General features: G+C 47.8%; 1 protein-coding gene across 4 annotated transcripts in view; it reads right to left on the reverse strand.

Annotated features, from left to right (window-relative positions):
* Window positions 1-17302, reverse strand: part of VIT (vitrin) — a 119252-nt gene that overhangs the window by 39465 nt on the left and 62485 nt on the right. For 2 of the 4 annotated variants that reach the window (XM_008254544.4, XM_008254542.4), the window contains 4 exons: window positions 11702-11893; window positions 6463-6519; window positions 5278-5343; window positions 1076-1120 (listed from right to left, as the gene is read on the reverse strand). In XM_008254544.4, the coding sequence (XP_008252766.2) occupies window positions 1076-1120; window positions 5278-5343; window positions 6463-6519; window positions 11702-11893 (360 nt within the window). The remainder of the gene's footprint in view (window positions 1-1075; window positions 1121-5277; window positions 5344-6462; window positions 6520-11701; window positions 11894-17302) is intronic. The other 2 variants (XM_008254546.4, XM_008254543.4) reach the window with 1 other exon arrangement.

Here is a 17302-nt window from a genome sequence, read left to right on the forward strand (position 1 = left end):
GCACCTGCAGGTCCTCCGCCCCCTCTGTTCCTTGACAGCAAGTCAAGGAACAGAGATGAACGACAGGAGGAGCGCAACCTGAGGGGGGCTGGATGCTAACCGGAGGAGAGCCACTTAGATAAAAGTAGCTCAGATAAGAGGGTCTAAACCGCCACCTCTCCCCTCAGCAGTTGTTCAGACTGTAGGTAAAAATGCAAAAATGTTTAGAGCCTCCAGTGGCTGTGTGTCAGATAAATTTCAGCCGTGTGTGCCCACACATGTGGGTCTTTACGTCCATTTCCAGGAGGTGCCAAGTTCATAAATACACCTTGCTAGGAAATCATGACAATAAATGAAAATCCTTTTAGGCTTGGGAGTCCCATAGGATTCGCAGGCAGGGCCAACCAGCAGCACCGGAAGTGAGTGCTGGAACTCCCGGGAGCCTCGGGCGATGGAGGAAGGCGCTGGGATCTCCACTTGCTCTTAGCGGCAGTGAGCTCTCTCCTGACTTGTTATTTTTCCAGTTTGCAAAGCGCATGATTTCATCTTCCCCTTAAAGGTCAGCTCGCTCATCCTACTTCCTCACGTCCTTTCAAACTTCACTTTGGGTGTCTAACAACGTTTCTCAGCCAGGAGCGGCGCAGGAAACGCCCAGTGCTGAGCCCGAGACGCAGGGGTAGAGGTGAAGGCGAGTACCCCTGCTGATGGCATCTCCCCTCACGCCAGGAGCACCACCCATTCACCTGACGGGGATCCCTGAATACCGTTTTGCAAAGAAAGAAGGGGAAATAAAGGAAGCGTGTTGCCAGACGGAGTGGGGGTCTAAATCCATCTTTGGGGTGGGAAGCAAACTCCCATCTAGCTTTTTTGTCTTCACTTTTCTTTTCTCGTTTGCTACCCAAGGTTACCTCCTACCTCAGGTTTCCTTGGGAAAGTTTCAGTGCCCTTCTCAGGGTCATCCCGACACCATCGGAAAGGCTGTTGTGGTGAACTTGGCTTCTTGTGCCACCAGCTGGAGTTCTAGACTCCTCTGCTAGTTTTGCGATCTTCTGCATCTTGATCTAGTTATGGCTGAGAGGTTGGTCAGTGTAATTACCTGCATCTAAAAGGGCTGATCCGGGTTTCCACAGCTCCATTTCTCCTTTCAAAATAAAAAAGAAACAAACTTGTTGCTTAATCCGAACAGCAGAAACTCTCAAGTAAACGTCTAGGATGCTAAGATTTCCCAACTGTGGCAGGAAGTTCAGTAGAGGAGCAGGCAACCAGAATCTTGGATGGAGCAACCTGAAATCTGTGATTTTTCCCTTCTAAAACAATTAAAGCCAAAGGCATAAATCTCTTTGCCCATTTCTTTCTTTTACTATGCAGTAAGTCTCAGGGAATAATAGGAATCCTAAGATTGCAAAGGATCGACAAACTCATCTAATACAAAGCAATACCTCCCGGTCTGGTTCTACAACATCCCCACTGAGTAAAGGGCTGGTCGGTGCTTGAATATCTCCCGAGATGGGGAACTCACGACAGATCTGGCCGAAGTTGTCTGTGTGTGTTCATTCCTTCTTGGATTGTTGAGACTGAGAAAGCTTTGATTTTATCAGTCTGAAATCTTTGACCTAAGTCTTTATTCATCCATCCATCCTCCACACACATCCATATTATAGACCCAATATGTGCTTAATATCATTCTAGGCACTTGTTGGTTTGAATTCTCTTCCTTGAAGCTGCAGAGAACAAATCTGGCCCCTTCGGGGTGAAGACAATCCATTTGCTTCCCAAGTTTTTGCTTCTCACCGTGTGCTTCCAGCAGAGTAAAGCAGAGCGGCGAGGCATTCTAAATGCGGGAAGACGCCTACCATCCTTTACCACAAAGTGGTGCTGCTACAGTAGAACGGGTACTGGGGCAGGGGAGATCCTGACCCAACGGTCCTCGAGCTGTTTTGGGGAGTTACAGCTCAGAGGCAGCACAGACATTTTAGGAAACCTCTTGAGACGCTGTTTCCTTTCTTCATCTCTCCCTGCCTCCTTCCTTCTCTGCCAGCTCAGAAGTCCGAGCGCATGATCAAGCAACTGTTGTGTTTCTTAAAGGCTATTAGCTTTGCTGCTGTCTGGATTATTCACACACTCGAAAGAAGTGATATTTTTCTAGATGTGATTAAGACACCAGGCAATTTTGAAAGGTAACGTGCACTCCTGCATATTCTGATTTAATGGTGAATTTAATCTCACTCAGCCATTAACTAGGTGTGTGACATTGAGCAAGTCATGCACCCTTGATGAACCTTCATTTCTTTGGAAATAGCATCAGTAGATTGGGTGACATGGTCTCCACATTTTAAAAAAATATGATTTATATTGAGCGTTTGCTACTTTAGCCTTATTACTTTATCGCCATCTACTGATGAATATACGCACTGTTCCTTCTTTCCTTAAAAAACCATATTGTTGACTTCTTCAGTTTTTGTCCGCCACCTGTCAATGGCAGGAAGTTAGAGCTGAGCGCTCTGCCCCTTTGGTAGAACACCAGGAGTCAGGGGTTTCCAAGCCTCTCAGTCCTCCCCTGGAGTCCTGTCCTTCTGTTACTGCCACTTTCATTTTGTTTGGGACAAGCTTGAGCCAAATTACATTCATCCAAAAGCCAAGGGCTGGAAAATATTTGGACAGCTGAGACATGGTGATTTTTGGACTTGGTAGTAATGGGAAGTAAGTTTGTGTGGATATTTGGATTCTGGCATCAAGGGGGAGCAGGGTAGGGTAGGGTACAAAGTCAGAAAGCCCATCTGGGGTCTACCAAACGCTAGCTGGCGGCTTGGCGCTACCTTCTCTTTAGTTCACTCAGGTTTTCTCTGTGTGAAGGGGGAGGCCTTAAAGACTTGTCCTGCGCTGCCTCAAATGGAGAACAGTCTCGATGGAGGTAAGTGTATATAAAATCACGCTCTAAAAGATGGGATTATTTTTGTGACAATCTTTGAGCGTTTCACGGATGTAGTCAGGCCTAAGAGAAGTATTGATTCTAAACAATTTCTCTGTTAAAAATGTAGACACCATGAGCATGTATTGAGAGCTGGCTTAGTATCAGGCACATGTGTTAAGTCACAATAACCCTCTGAGTTGTATTAGCTGCAACCCCATTGTACAGGTGAGGAAACTGCTATGCAGGAGGAGCCTACAGGAGGAATGATGGTCACGTTGGCATCTCAGGGCACTTGGTTAGGGCCCTGGTGAACTAGGCCCGGCACAGCCACCTGTAGTCCGCATCACTGTGGCTAAGTTTTCACAAGGGCCTGGCACCGTTCCTGCTGCTAAGACTCTGGTGACGGTTTTGTGCCAGGCACAGCTCCTTCTGTTCCTTCGTGCATCTGGAAGGCACACACATGCGGGCCCGGGTAACACGTGGCCCTTGGTGTTCTTGAGTTTTGGGGACGGAAGTCCAGGTGGCTTTTCAGCTACTTGGTTTTTCCCAGGTGGCTCTGCAGGGGTGCAGTTTTAGGAGGAAGTGGCAGTCTGAGGGGCAGCAGGGGGTTCTTGGCCTCCTTTCCTCCGCCTGGCTGCATGCCCCCAGGGCTGGACGTTTCCCTGGGAAAACCTCCCCTTCCTGTACCTCGGTGGGAAGCACGAAGAGAGCAGAGCTCTGCAGCTGTGCTGAAGGCGTCGCCGTGCCTGCCGTCCATCACCTGGGGACTTGCAGAGGAGGCAGGGCAGCCTGCGGTCCTGGGCATCCAGCAGGACGTGAAGTCCGGTTCCAGGCATTTGAAAAGCTCTCAGTCTTGAAAGACTCTCGAAGAGTCTCGGCCTCTTTATATTCTTTAAAAATTATTGAGGATCCTAAGAACTTTGGTTTGTGTGGGTTATCGCTATTAACTTTTATCACTTAAAAATTAAAACTGCACTTTACAACAGAATATTAATTTGCACCACATTTAATCATTAATTCATAAAAAAGTAGACCTATTGTATTTTAACATAATTTGTGGCTTTTTAATGAAAATAAGCATTTTCTAAAACAATTCGCTGAGGAGAGTGATAACTTTCTTCAGTGTCTGTCATAATGAAGACAGCTAGACTGTGGTATTAGCTGCTACAGTAGATCTGTGGTGATGTGTTGTTTTTGTGGAAGTATATGAAGAAAATCTACCCGGATACAGATGAAGTCACAAGGAGGAAATCCCAGACTTCCTGGAAACCTGGTCTCTGGACCACATTCTGAGAACCATTGGTTTAGACAAATTTGGATCAATAGGCTAAGGATCCGGGTAGTTATGTCTAACAACGCCATCCACTGGAGGAAGATGCTAGGCAACTCTCTCTCATGTGAAGTTATTCAAGATAGAGTAAAAACCTCTGTTGGGCACCCCATAAGGGATTCATTTTTTGGTGGGTGGGTAATTAGACCGATGCATTTTATACAATTCTTTCCAATTCCATTAACCGATGATCTTACAGTTGAGTAACTGGGCCTCTTGCCTGACCTGAATGACTGTGTGTGACATCAGAGTTGGATGAAGAATCTCTAAGAGCCCCAGATGTTCTGCCCTGCCTTCACTTAGGGTGTGTGAATGGCTCCCTCTCTCTGAAGGAGCCATGATGGGGTTTTGAGGCTGGCCTATGTCTGAGCAGCTTAGGGCAAGAGGGTCTTCCAAGCACACCCTCCCACACTCTGAGAGCTCATGGGAGGGTCCAAGGTGCTCAGAACACTTTCAGGGATGATGGTGAGGAGGAGAGGGGCAGAGAAATGGGTAGGGTTTGAGATTAGATGGGAGCTGGGCACATCTATGTGGGTCAGTAAGACAGAGTGCAAATATGGGGAACATGAAGGCGAATGAAGAAGCAGCAGCAACGCTCAGAGTTAAAGAACTGGAGGGAGGTAAGGGTAGAACACAGGGAATGATGGGATATACATTTGGCAGAGAGGTCAGGCAGTGAAAAATAGAGATTGGGTAAAATGCCTCGTTGCTAGTCCTCTCCCCACACCATGTCTGATTCACGTGGTGTACTTGGATATGTGGTACCGTGGATATATGGATGTATCCAGAGGCCATAAGAGTTGCACAGGCTGCTTGTGGGGGAAACCTTGAGGGGCATCTGAGGTGACAGACTTTTCTCTTTGACACTCCTAGAGCCAACAGAGCAAAGCGGTGTTTTCTCAGAGTTAAAATAGATTCGTGTGTCCTCAAACTCTGGTGACGCAGAATTGAGCTGCAGAGGCCAAGCGTGAGTGTGAGGGAAGATCCACACGCACAAGCGCGCAGTACTGCAGAGCGGAGTCCTAAGGTGCAGGGGTGGTGAGGGGCAGGCACTTACCCAGGCTGACATCTGCTCCCACGGGTTTCTGGAAGGCAGCCCCCACAGAATCCGGCCTTTGGATACCTGAAGGGGTTACACAGGGTCAGCCGATGTATACACAGCCAGCACCCTTCTCAGATTTCCCCCTGATGAAAAAATGACCCTAGTTCACATTTCCCTTGGAAGTCGGCTGAGGTTTTGGTGCTTGACTCTACTTTTGGGAGTTTCAGAGGAGGCAGAAATCCTGGGGGAGGGGACAAGCAGAGAGTGCCCCCATGTCTCCTGAACAATCCCACGGGCCTGCTGAGGCCCAAGATGGCCTTGGAGTCCTTGTCCTGCCCAAAATTCTGATTCCTACAATCTTTTGTCCAGGATTGCAGCATGTATGTTGGCAAAGGTGCAAATGTCAAGTTCATGAAAGCTGCTTGCCGTGACTCAGGGACCTTGGGGTCCCTGATCTGATCCTATAATCCCTAGCAATCTTTTAACATGTGGAGGGCAGACACGTGTCCGCTAGTAGGAGGAAGACCTGAACACCTCTCTTTTGTGGGTCCCTGCCTTGGATCCTGCCTCTGTGGCCTCAAAGGGGATGAGATAGCGCCGTTAATCCTGACAGCTCAAGGGCCAGGCCCTGATCAGACGTTTGTGGAAAGCATCTAACTTCCTCAGCTGTTGCCCTAATCACTGCAAGCCTCAACAGTGTTGGAAAGCGCAGCATTTGCTGTGTCCCCAGTTCTTGACCAAACCGTGAAGGAAACACAGAGGTGAAGAAAGGTGGACCAGAGGTGCCACCCCGCAGAGGCATGTGAGAATGTGCATGTCCTAGAAGTGCCAAAGCAAAGTCACCGCTGCCCTTCCCAGGAATTGATAAAAATTTCCCTCTCTTTTACCCTGGTTCCTCAAGCGTAAACCCCGGAGGGTACCCCTTTCAGTCTGTAAAGGGCCTGGTTACTGAATCCTTAGGACTTTCTGTTGCCGCCTCCACGAAATCCCCTCAAGGGAATGGAGATTGGGTAAAAGGTGTTGCTTATTCAATGGACTTTCCCTACAAGTCGGGGCCCTGAGCTGTGTCTTCCGTTGCCCTCACTGGTTTAATGCTCTCTGTCCAAGTGTAAATCAAATGGTAGCAATTTGGAAAATATGAATCCCATGGAAACAAGTTTGAGTTTCCTCAGGGGCTGGCGAGGGAGTTTAGGTTCTTACCTGGGTTGGCACCGGGGCTGTTTTGGCCGCTTGCGTAGCTGGTGGTGGACCAGAGATCTGTAATCACATTTGACTGATCAGAGCATGAGTTTAAATGTAACTCATTCTTTCCATGATCCAACCAAGCATGACATTACCAAGGTCAGATCCAAGGTAAGGCCTGTCCTTGGGCAGTCTGAACCTGCCCTGGAAGAGGCGTTGCAATGGGCTGTGGTGGGGAGGATTTAACAATGCACTGAGTGAGTCCAGATAATAATACCCCTGTATTTCGCAATTGTCAAAGTATCTTTCACAAGAATGCCACATTTCTGTTCACTTCATTATCACAATAATTCTCCTCAGCTGTGCCACTGGTAGGAAGGTTAAAGTAACCCCTCAATAGAAATGTCACTTAACATTTAGCAGTTTGCTTAAACTGCATTCACATGGTATAGATGCAAATAACATCAGCTTTTAGGAACCTCTGGAGGTGCACACTGGGTTATCCCTAATTACTCTCTGAAAGAGTTGAGCACTTCAACATTCATTATGTATTGGGCAATTTCTTTGAAGCAGTTTCACAAAGGAGGAGGGCGGAATTCAAATGCAAAGAAGGCCCTGTAAAAGCCAGCCCAGGGCAAGACCCAAGTGTCCTGGACAGGAGATAAGAGGTCGTGGAAGGAGACCAGTTTCTCTTCGAACTGGGTCCATTCGCTTGTGACTCCTTTTGTCTTTCCTCCAATTATTTGAGACAACCTTAATGCAGTTTTATTTTCTAACTATGAAATAACACAAGCTCATCATAAAAAAGTCCATGTACTAGGTGTAGTAGGAAATTGTTTTTTATCCTGTATCTAGCAGTTACTGGTACACGATTTTGGAAGGTAAAGATGCATTCCTTTTCTATGCACGTGTTCTCAAACACAACACACAATTACACAAATGAGGTTGGCACCCGTGCTGTTTTGTAGCCTGCTTCTTGGAACTATCTGCCATAGGCTAGTTTTCTTATGTGGGTGAAGTGCATGGAGTCGTCAACAAGATTTTAATAGCTGTGTAGCAAATTCTTTAACTATTCTTCTAATGATGGGTAATTAAATCATCTCCATTTATTTTTCTATTATGCATAACATCTGTATCCGTGCTCCTTTTCACTCTTGGTTGATAATTACCTTAGGGGGCATTCCCATAGGTGTTGCATCTCCACATTCTTATCCAAACTGTGTATTAGTAATTTCCAACATGAATTGGTGCAAAATGGCATCTTGTTGTTTAATTTGCACTTAGTTAATTCTCAGTGAATTTGAATGTTTCTTTTTTGATATGCATATGTATTGGCCACTTGGGAGTCTTCTACTGTGGCTTGCCTGATTATGACCTTCCCTCATTTTTCTTTTCTTTGAGTGCTTACCTTTTTCTTAATATTTGCAAGACTGAATTTTATGAAAAATATTTTCCAGACACCTTAAGGAAAATAAACTTTCACGGGTGAGAAAAATGCTGTTGAGAAGTGAAATCGCACATGACATTGTACTTGCAGCAGTGGATGCTGGTCTCTCTTCCTGGCCCCAGTTCCACGGCTTCCTCGCCCTTAGCTTCCCTTGGTCAGAGGGAGAAGTAAAAGATGAATGAGCACAGGCATCGTCATACCTTCCCACTAGGCGGCGTTCTTCCATCTCTTGTCTACCCAGGCTTATGGGCACATTTAATGATAGGTAGCCGAGGCAACCATGGCACTTCTTGCAATGAACTTGATAGGAAAACAATGCTGGGTGCAGCCACTCCTTCTGCTATGCCCAAGATAGAGCCAGCTCATCCCAGATCTAGGCCTGGGGGGATTTTACATTTTTCCAGAATTCTTTCCTGGGGATCTGGCTCTTTAGGCTCCTCCTCGGGGCCTGGGGTGCAGCTCTGTGGCTGCCTGACTTATGGGGGTGCCAGCATCACCCTGGCCTTGGCCTTGGCCTCTTCTAGAAGGAGCAGCCTTGCTCCTGCCTCTGTGAGAAGTCTCCATTGCCCTTGTTCTTAGGTCCCTTACTTCTATCCTTGACTCATTCTTTTCTGTCTTGTGTGGTTTGCCATTCATGGATCGGTTAAAGGCCCCTAGTGTGTCCAGTCTACCTCCCTCGGAGTCCTTCCCTCTGCATCCGCTCCTCTTCCTGGCTGGAGAGGGCCCCTGTTGTCTTTCTGCTACCAATCTCTTTTGGGGTGTCTCCAAGTTCCTGTGTCCTGTGTGAGAAGCAGCTCTTCACTCACTGTAGGACAAAGATGACTCATTGATCTCAAACACGGAGAGCTCCTGCTGGGTGTCCCAGGCCAAGGTGACCTGCAGGGCTCCTGGTGGGAGGTATTTGCTGACGGAGCCCTTGATCCTAGAACAGTGCCTGACACATAGTAGGCATTCAGTACATATTTGTTGAATGAATAAGCGAACAGATTTTGCTTGACTGTCCTGTCCACAACTGCTTTTAGAATCTTACGACTGCCATCAAATATGTAACACAGAGACCTCGTAATAATTGCAATCATAGCAACTCACTTGTCCATCAGCAGTACGAGGAAACGTCTCATAATTGGCAGAATGTTTTCAGCTCACTTGAAGAAAAAAAGGAGCTATCTGAGTGCTAACTATTATTTCATTTAGTTGGGCTACAATATTAGAGGAAATATCTGTATTCAGCTGTTAAGGTAGGCAGTCATGAAAGTAGAAGCAGCAGAGTAGGGGCAGTTGGGGGAAATAGCAAGTTCTGTTCATGGGGTTTCTTTGTTCATTGGGGTTTCTTTCAGGGAAGGAAAATGTTCCGAAATCCATTGTGGTGATGGCCACACAAGGCTATGGATATACAAAAACCCATTGAATTGTATGTTTTCGTGGACAAATTGTTTAGTTATATGAAAAATATCTCAACTGTCTCAAAAACATCAAAACTGTCCTCAAAAGAAGATGTAAGTATTTCAGCATCAATCTTCACTTCTTTTCATGCCTACAGAAAATCCTCTGTGTAGGCAACACAATTTGGCTCTTTCCTCGGCAGGGTGTGTTTCACAGAGTGCTTGTGTTGCGGATCTGTCTAGCACTCTCTGGTCAGCTTGCAGGCGGGTGCTGGACAAGGATGAAGAAGCAACACTGATGGACCAGGAGGCTGTGGCTCAAAGCCCCTACACCCAAGCCAGGAATAATGAAGCTTTGCCAGCTTGGAAGCCACTACTTCAAGTTTCTTGAGGTTTTCCACAGCACGGTCCAACTTGCAATAGGATTTCCAAGCTCCCAGTGTAGCCAAATAAATATGCCACATATTTAATTGTAAGTGTTATGTAAGGATTGACGTGCCGTAAGACACCAGGAGCAAACGGCGCCTCCGATACTCAAACCTCTTCAAAGGAATCAAGGGGCCTAAAGTCAGAAGGCTGAGACTGACAATGGGACCACTGTCCGCCTTTGCCACGGGTGTCCTTCCTCGCTGTTTCTCTGTCGCCATCAGGTCTTGTGTGCCTCTGTTAACATCAGCCTGCATTGAACATGACCAGGGTGCTGGGGAAGTGTTTGATGTATTTCAACTTCCAGAGATGATTTCTATAATGTTCTTGTTTTGGAATTTTCTATTGTGGATTTCCAAGAGTCATCCATAAAATGGAATAATAATCATCACCCTATTTCACAGAGTTGTTGGGAAGATTTAAAAAACAAAATGGTGCATGCAGTGGGCCTGGTCCACGTGGTCATGCACCGTGTGCGCTCTGTTACTGGTTACTAATCGCAGGAGAAGCGGGCAGGCTGGCACTCTGCGACCTTGCCACTGCAAGGTTAAGATGCACTCCCCTGGCCTTGAGCATTGGTTGATGGCAGAGAAGTGCAAGGGGAGCCAAGTTGCTGGAGTTCAGCTCTGTTCCTTCTCAGCTGTGTGACCTGGGGATGGTTTCCTCACCAATACAACAGAGTATATATATATATATATATTTTTTTTTTTTTTTGACAGGCAGAGTGGACAGTGAGAGAGACAGAGAGAAGGGTCTTCCTTTTGCTGTTGGTTCACCCTCCAATGGCTGCCACGGCTGGCGCCCTGCAGCCGGCGCACCGCGCTGATCCGATGGCAGGAGCCAGGAGCCAGGTGCTTTTCCTGGTCTCCCATGGGGTGCAGGGCCCAAGCACTTGGGCCATCCTCCACTGCCTTCCTGGGCCACAACAGAGAGCTGGCCTGGAAGAGGGGCAACTGGGACAGAATCCGGTGCCCCGACCGGGACTAGAACCCGGTGTGCCAGCGCCGCTAGGTGGAGGATTAGCCTAGTGAGCCGCGGCGCCGGCAAACAACAGAATATTCAGACTAGAAGTAATGGATCTACTTCACCCACTTCTTGTGAAGGATCCACTGGGCTAATATTTTTAAGGTGCTTAGAAAGGCACTGAGTACATTGAAATGCCATCTAGTAAATCAAAAGACAATAGAAAGGTAGCCGGACTCCCCAGGGAAAGGTGGAAAGGCCAAGCTACATGGCAGCAATGATTGGAAGTCGGAGGTGAGGCCAAAGAGAACAAGCCCTGAAAACTTCCCCAGGACAAAGTGGCACCAGGTGGGAAACTTTCAGTACAAAATTGCTGGGACAATTATGGTGCCCCAGCTGCAGAATTTCCTGCCCCCCTTGCCAGAAAAATCTTTGAAATGAGATAGGCGCTTATTAGCCCAGAAGGGTGTCGATTGAAGCCTAGGTAGAAACCTGAGAGTGGGTTATTTGATGTGCTCTGGAGGCCCTGTTTGTTATGGTGCCAAGATTAATTCCATAAACTGGCTTTGATAAAACCTAAAACAGGATTTAAAGAAGTGGCTAAAAGTGATTAGACAAAAAAAATCAGAAAAGGAACCAAAATTTTAGCCCTCTGAATTTTCCTAAAGGAATTCTTTTGGTTTGGTTTGTTTCTAATATTTGAAGACTTCCAGGTACCTACAATTTGTCACTTAAAACAACAAGGGAATGCAAAGCCCAGCGGTGTTTACAGAGGAACCCACTGTCCTTTCCACCAGCCTTTTGGAACAGTGGGTGTTCTGCAATGGGAAAGTTACACATAGCATCCCACCTTCGATGCATGGGATCTATACCATTCCTTGGATCTAGAGGACGACGACACGCCCCGGCCCTGGTCCCAGAAATTCCCACTCACTCTGCAGTGGAGATGGGCACAACATGTAGGCGTTCAGACAGAGTGGTGACTCTAAACCCTCATCTGTATGCTTCTAGCACTCAGTAATGCGTTCCACCTACTGACCCGTCTCCCCGCTTCCGTGGCCCACCGGCCGTGGTCTCGGGCTGCTGGTGGCAGAGGCCTCAGATGGAGATGGCTTTGGCAAGGTGCTGTGGCTGTCCTCAGCTGCAGTGACTGCCAGGCCCTGTATGAGGGTGACTGGCTGTATGGTTGTCCCTGGAAGAAACGGCAAATAATAGGCTTTTGTAGTCTCACCTGTAAGAAAATAGAATTACATCAGGGCTTGCAGGCTCTTATGAGGCCAGAAAGCATAAATGTTTCCTGAACACGAGCTCTGGGCAAAGACCCATGCTGCTGCCAGGGAGGTGAAATTCAGATAAACAGCCCACAATTCCTGCCTAAAGGAATGTACAATCTCAGAGCAATTAATCAATAAACACAGCAAGATTAAATAATATTTAAATGACAATTCAGAAATTACAACTACACAAGACAGGGCATGATTAATTGCCAAATTAATTTGTCCTGCACCACAAGAAATGGTTTGTGACACGTTTTAATTTTTTTCTGTTTCAACTGGCAGCGGCCTGCAGAGGGAGACACTTTCAAAGTATCCAACGTGACTTTTTCTCAGAGAATGCATTCTAGATGGTCTGGTTTAGCATGGCTGGTGGCCAGTCATCTAACTCCTCTGGGTCCCAGTTTCCCAGTTTGTAGACAGGACTAAGTATGGTAAGAGTAATTTAGATTTTACTTTAAAAAAATTAATCTGAAAGGCATCAGGAGGGAGAGAGGGAGAGGGAGTGGGAGCCGGGATAGGGAGAGAATCTTCCGTCTGCTGGTTCACTCCCCAGATGGCTGCAACTCCCCAAGGGCTGGCCTAGCGCTGGCTGAAGCCAGGCGCCTGGAACTCGGCCCGGGGTCTCCCACATGGGTGACAGGGGCTCAAGTGCTTGTATTAGGTAGGAAGTGAGAAATTAGCCTCTGTGTGTGTGGGTGGCAGGGGGTGGGGTCTCAGGAAGGAAAGGTTTCTTCAGAGAGGAGTGTAACAGCCTCAGAAGCTCACCTTGGAAGCAGCCCAGTATTTGACCCCACCAAATCCTGCCCAGACCTCGATAACTTTACAGGTGGTCCCAGCCTTCACCCCAAGGAAAGCTCTCCAGGAAAATCCTCTCGTCTCAGCACCCAATTGGTTACCCAGCCTTCAAGGCCGGCATTACTCTCTGGCTGTGAAACCACCTTCCTGGGCCCCCTACCTTTTATAAGGGTGCTGTTGATTGCATTTTGGGCCTGCTCAGATAATCCAGTCCCATCTCCCCCGTGCAGGTCCAATGTCTGTAGGTTCCGGAGGTTAGGAGTGGGTGTCTTTGGGAAGGGAAGGTAGTGTTTAGCCCTACCCTTCACCCCCATGGCGTCCCTCTGCTTAGGGTTCGTGCATTTCTGGTTCCCAGGACAGCAGCCCTAGGGGGTAGCATCTGAGACGAGAAGGTAGCTCTCACTTCCTCTGACATCTGTAGCACCCTGAGAAACAGCGCCAGGACCATAGTCCTGGAGCAGCTATGCAGACCAACTTGTGGTGTGGAGTTCAGAGCCACAGCCCAGCACTGGTACCTGCTCATTTCCCCACCCCAACACTCTCACCTCCTGCATTGACTTAGGGCAGGTCAGTGAACAGGGACCCTGGAATCGGGTTGGAATCCAGCCATTCGGGCTGCCCTTGCAGGCATTAGCTGGTCAAGGCAGGAGACCGATCTCTCATTCACTCTGCTGCTTGCTAAAAGTTTGTTCCCCTTAAATCTGCCTGCACACCGTGCCAGAGCACTAAAGAACTGGCAGTGAGCTCGGGTCTTTGCATCATCTTCCCCAGGCAATACCAAATCTGCCTGATTTATGACATTTCCATTACTTTGACGGGATTGGGCTTTTCTAACAAATCCTAGTGCAGTTCCTGAATGCTCCACAGTATTCATCTGATTCACTCTCTGGGAAATGCTAAGAGGCATTGCTGCCTCTCTTGGGAGATGGAGGCCCAGGTTTGACCTTCCTCATCTAGGGAAAAGCCATTTAACAGAATCGCTTGTACGCTTTAGGAAACAGGGCGTAATTATTAATTTGGAGAGAAATATATAAACATACTGATAGTACATTTTATTTTAAAAATTGCTAATTAAACCACAGTGTATTTTAAAAATAAAATTTACACTTGCAAGCAGTGAACATAGAAAAAAATCTTGCCTAACTATACCTCTTTCAATAAAGTGACAAACTTAAAAACATTGGGAAACGTAAATTATTGTTTTTCTCACAGCATTGTCTAATTGCAAGGCTTATGACTACCCCAGTTGCCTTTGGTGATATTGATTTGCTAGAGGAGAGGTTAAATATCTTGAGGGCAGTCTTTGTGTTAAGTGCTTAGAACACAGAAGCTTTCCCACGCGGCCTAAATTCAACCAATATAGCCTTCTCTCTGGGCTTCTCTGGGCTTCCGTGACCTCTTGTTTGTCCCTGCTCTCCTTCAAGGGTTAGAAGTGCCTTGGAGAGGGGGCAGAGGGGACCAGTCTACCTACTCCAGCTGCTCCCAGTTCTTTCCTGAATATAATGCTCTTGATGTGATCCAAGGTGAATTCTTCATGGAACCTAGTTCTTTGTGAAGTTGAAGTTCATTTTGCAGCCACCTCTGGCTGGACTGGTCCAGGGAGGGGATTTAGCACACAGCCAAGGGAAGGAGGAGTTTCCTGTTGCTCTTGCTCAGTAGCCACTAATAAAGATAACACTTTCCCTTCTCTCCATGTGCCGCCTGGAATATGCCTGCCTGCCCAGGTGGTTTTTTTTTTTGTTTTTTTTTTTTGTTTTTTTTTTTTTTTGATCCGTTTCTACAAATCAGCCCTTACCTGTGTTGAGTTAGCTCTCAGCAGCTGAGACCCCCACTTGCCCCGTGACAGCCTTCTGCTCAGTGGCTGCTCAGTGCCTGGGGGAACAGCATCGAAGTGGCCAGCTGGGTCTGTCTCAGCGGGCGCCCAGGCTGCAGATCAAGGTGCTTCTGTTTTTCCAGTGGGAAAATTTTCGGAAAGAAGGTTGTTCTGCGTTTGGGGGTCCTCCTAACCTGATTTACCTGTTAACTCACATTCTTAGACTAGGACGAATTCTGTACCTACAAGCCGAGGCCTAGAGAATTGGCTGTCTTTGCTTCTCTCTCTCTCTCTCCTGCTTCCCTCAATTTCTATGGAAACTTATCACTTCAGGAAGAGTAGCAGCAAGGGGGCCACTCTTTGATGGTCTCACTGGCATCTCTCATTTAAATTGGTGAACCCTTACTCCGTAAGTGAGACTGTGACTTTTTTTTTTTTTTAAGATGTACTTATTTGAAAGGCAGAGTTACAGAGAGATAGAGATAGAGATAGAGAGAGAAAGAGAGATCTTTCACTTCCCAAATGGATGCAACAGCCAATGCTGGGCCAGGTCAAAACCAGGAGCCGGGAACTTCATCTGGATCTCCCACATGGGTGGCAGGGGCCCAAGTACATGGGCCATCTTCCGCTGCTTTTCCAAGGTGCATTAGCAGGGAGCTAGATTGGAAGTAGACAGCTGGGACAGGAACTGGCACCCATATGGGATGCTGGCATTGCAGGTGGCAGCTTTATGCTATGCCACAACACTGGACCCTGGCCTGTGACTTTAAAGAGAACAGTTCCTCTGTCTTGAAGTTGGGCAACACACCAAGTATCTCCTTTATGTCAATTATAGTCAGCTCAGGCTCCCACACACGGGAGGTGTTCAATAAATGGTGAATGAGTTTTTTGGGCTGTGACAACCACGGGTGATCCAGTACTAAGGAGCTGATAGTAACACCTGCTGACACTGTCATCAAAGGTTGAGATGGTTTGGTAAAAGCGACAAAAGACATCAGCAAGTTATGAATTTAAGTAGCAGTGGATGTGAGAAAAGTGCCCCCGCCCATGCACACTCCTGGATGTCAGTGGCTCAGGCATATGACACAAGTCCTTTTTGGGGGTAAATGTTGTTATATTGGGCCATGGAGCTTAGGATAGAGAAGTTCTCGCAATGATCTGTGTTGTGGAAGTCCCTGGAAGGGAACTGACCTTGTAATGTAAATCTCATTTGGTAGTGGTTTCTCTTCCCCAAACCCCTCTCCCCGTCTCACCTCAACCTCAGCTGCTTAGGTAAGAAAATCAGAGTTTGAGTTTTGTATGGGCCAATAGAACAGTGCCCCCGGGCACGTTTCTAAACTTCTCTAAGGGGCAGCTTTCTTATCTGCAAGAGGGGAAGACCTTGGCTCTGTGCCTCAGGGTGCTTGTAGCACAGGTGTCTGGCACCAATGAGAGATTGCCATGGTTATAGATTGTGTGGGAGTCTTCCTGTTACACAGACTCAGGCCAAAAGCTGACATCGGAAAGATCCCAAGGGCCCCCTTTCTAGATGAGAAGGAATGCCACTTAACTTGCCACACTGGGGCCATTCCTGCAGAACCAGCACAACTATCCAAAACAAAACAAAACAAAAAACCCCTCCTTGCCCAAGGCTGGTTGGTGTGCAGAAGGAATGGAAGAAGATGGGGTGGATTGCCAGCCCTCTTTGGGGGAGCTCAGTGTTGAGGGCAGGAGGACATTCCTTCTGCTCCCTTGTGCTTTGTTCTTCCTAAGTGAAGAGAAGTTGCTCATCAAGACCGCAGGGGCCGGCAAGAGGGGGAAATAGGCGTCTCATTGCCACTGGCCTTTCTGTGTCGCAGAGTCCACGGATGTCCCCTCTTGCCCTGCAGGAGCAGAGTTTGGGGAGGGGGAAATTCTGGTAGCAGGGGATGCTTGCTATGTGGACGGTTGCTTGTTTTCTTTTGTCATTTGAAAGGCAGAGAGGAAGAGAAAGAAAGAGACAGCAAAGAGAGAGATTGAGATCTTCCATCCTTTGGCTCACTCCCCAAATGGCTGCAATGGCTGGGGCTGGGCCATGGTGAAGCCAGGAGCCAGGAACTCCATCTGGGTCTCTCCCACGTGTAGCAGTGGTCAAGCACTTGGGCCATCTTCCACCGCCTTCCTAGGTGCTTTAGCAAGGAGCTGTATCAGAAGCGGAGCAGCCAAGACTAACCAGCGCTCCAATATGGGATTCCAGCATTTCAAGTGGCAGCTTATACTGATGCACCAGTCCCTTTTTCACTTTTTTAGGTAGAAGGTGACTTGCTTGTGCACACTGTCCCTGTCCTGTGGCTGTCTGAAGGGAGAGGGGCAACTGGAATGACTCAAGCCTGTAGGCTTTGTCGCTCCCCGTCTTCGTGGAGGAACGACACAGGATCCTGCGTTGTTCTTTTGTCTGCTCGGCCCTCCCCGGGTTTGCTGCTGGTTCTTCCCGGGTTGGCTACTATCCCTTCCACCTCCGTGGAAGGGCGGTTCCCCCTGGCCACTTTCCCCACTTCCGCAGGGGAGCGGCACACCGCCGGCCGGCTCTCTCGGGGGCTGCACAGGTGTTCCCCTTAGATGTTCCCCTTAGATGTTCCTGGTGCATGTTGTCTCTCTCCTCCTTTATAGTCCTCCTCCGCCAATCCTAACTCGGCTGCCCACACGCCGAGTACGCTGCTCTCCTCCAATCAGGAGTAGGTCCTACAGTTTATTGGCTGAACTGGAGGCAGCTGTGTAGAAGCTGCTTTCTCCTCTC

Source organism: Oryctolagus cuniculus, chromosome 2, assembly GCF_964237555.1.
Source record: "Oryctolagus cuniculus chromosome 2, mOryCun1.1, whole genome shotgun sequence".
Taxonomy (NCBI): domain Eukaryota; kingdom Metazoa; phylum Chordata; class Mammalia; order Lagomorpha; family Leporidae; genus Oryctolagus; species Oryctolagus cuniculus.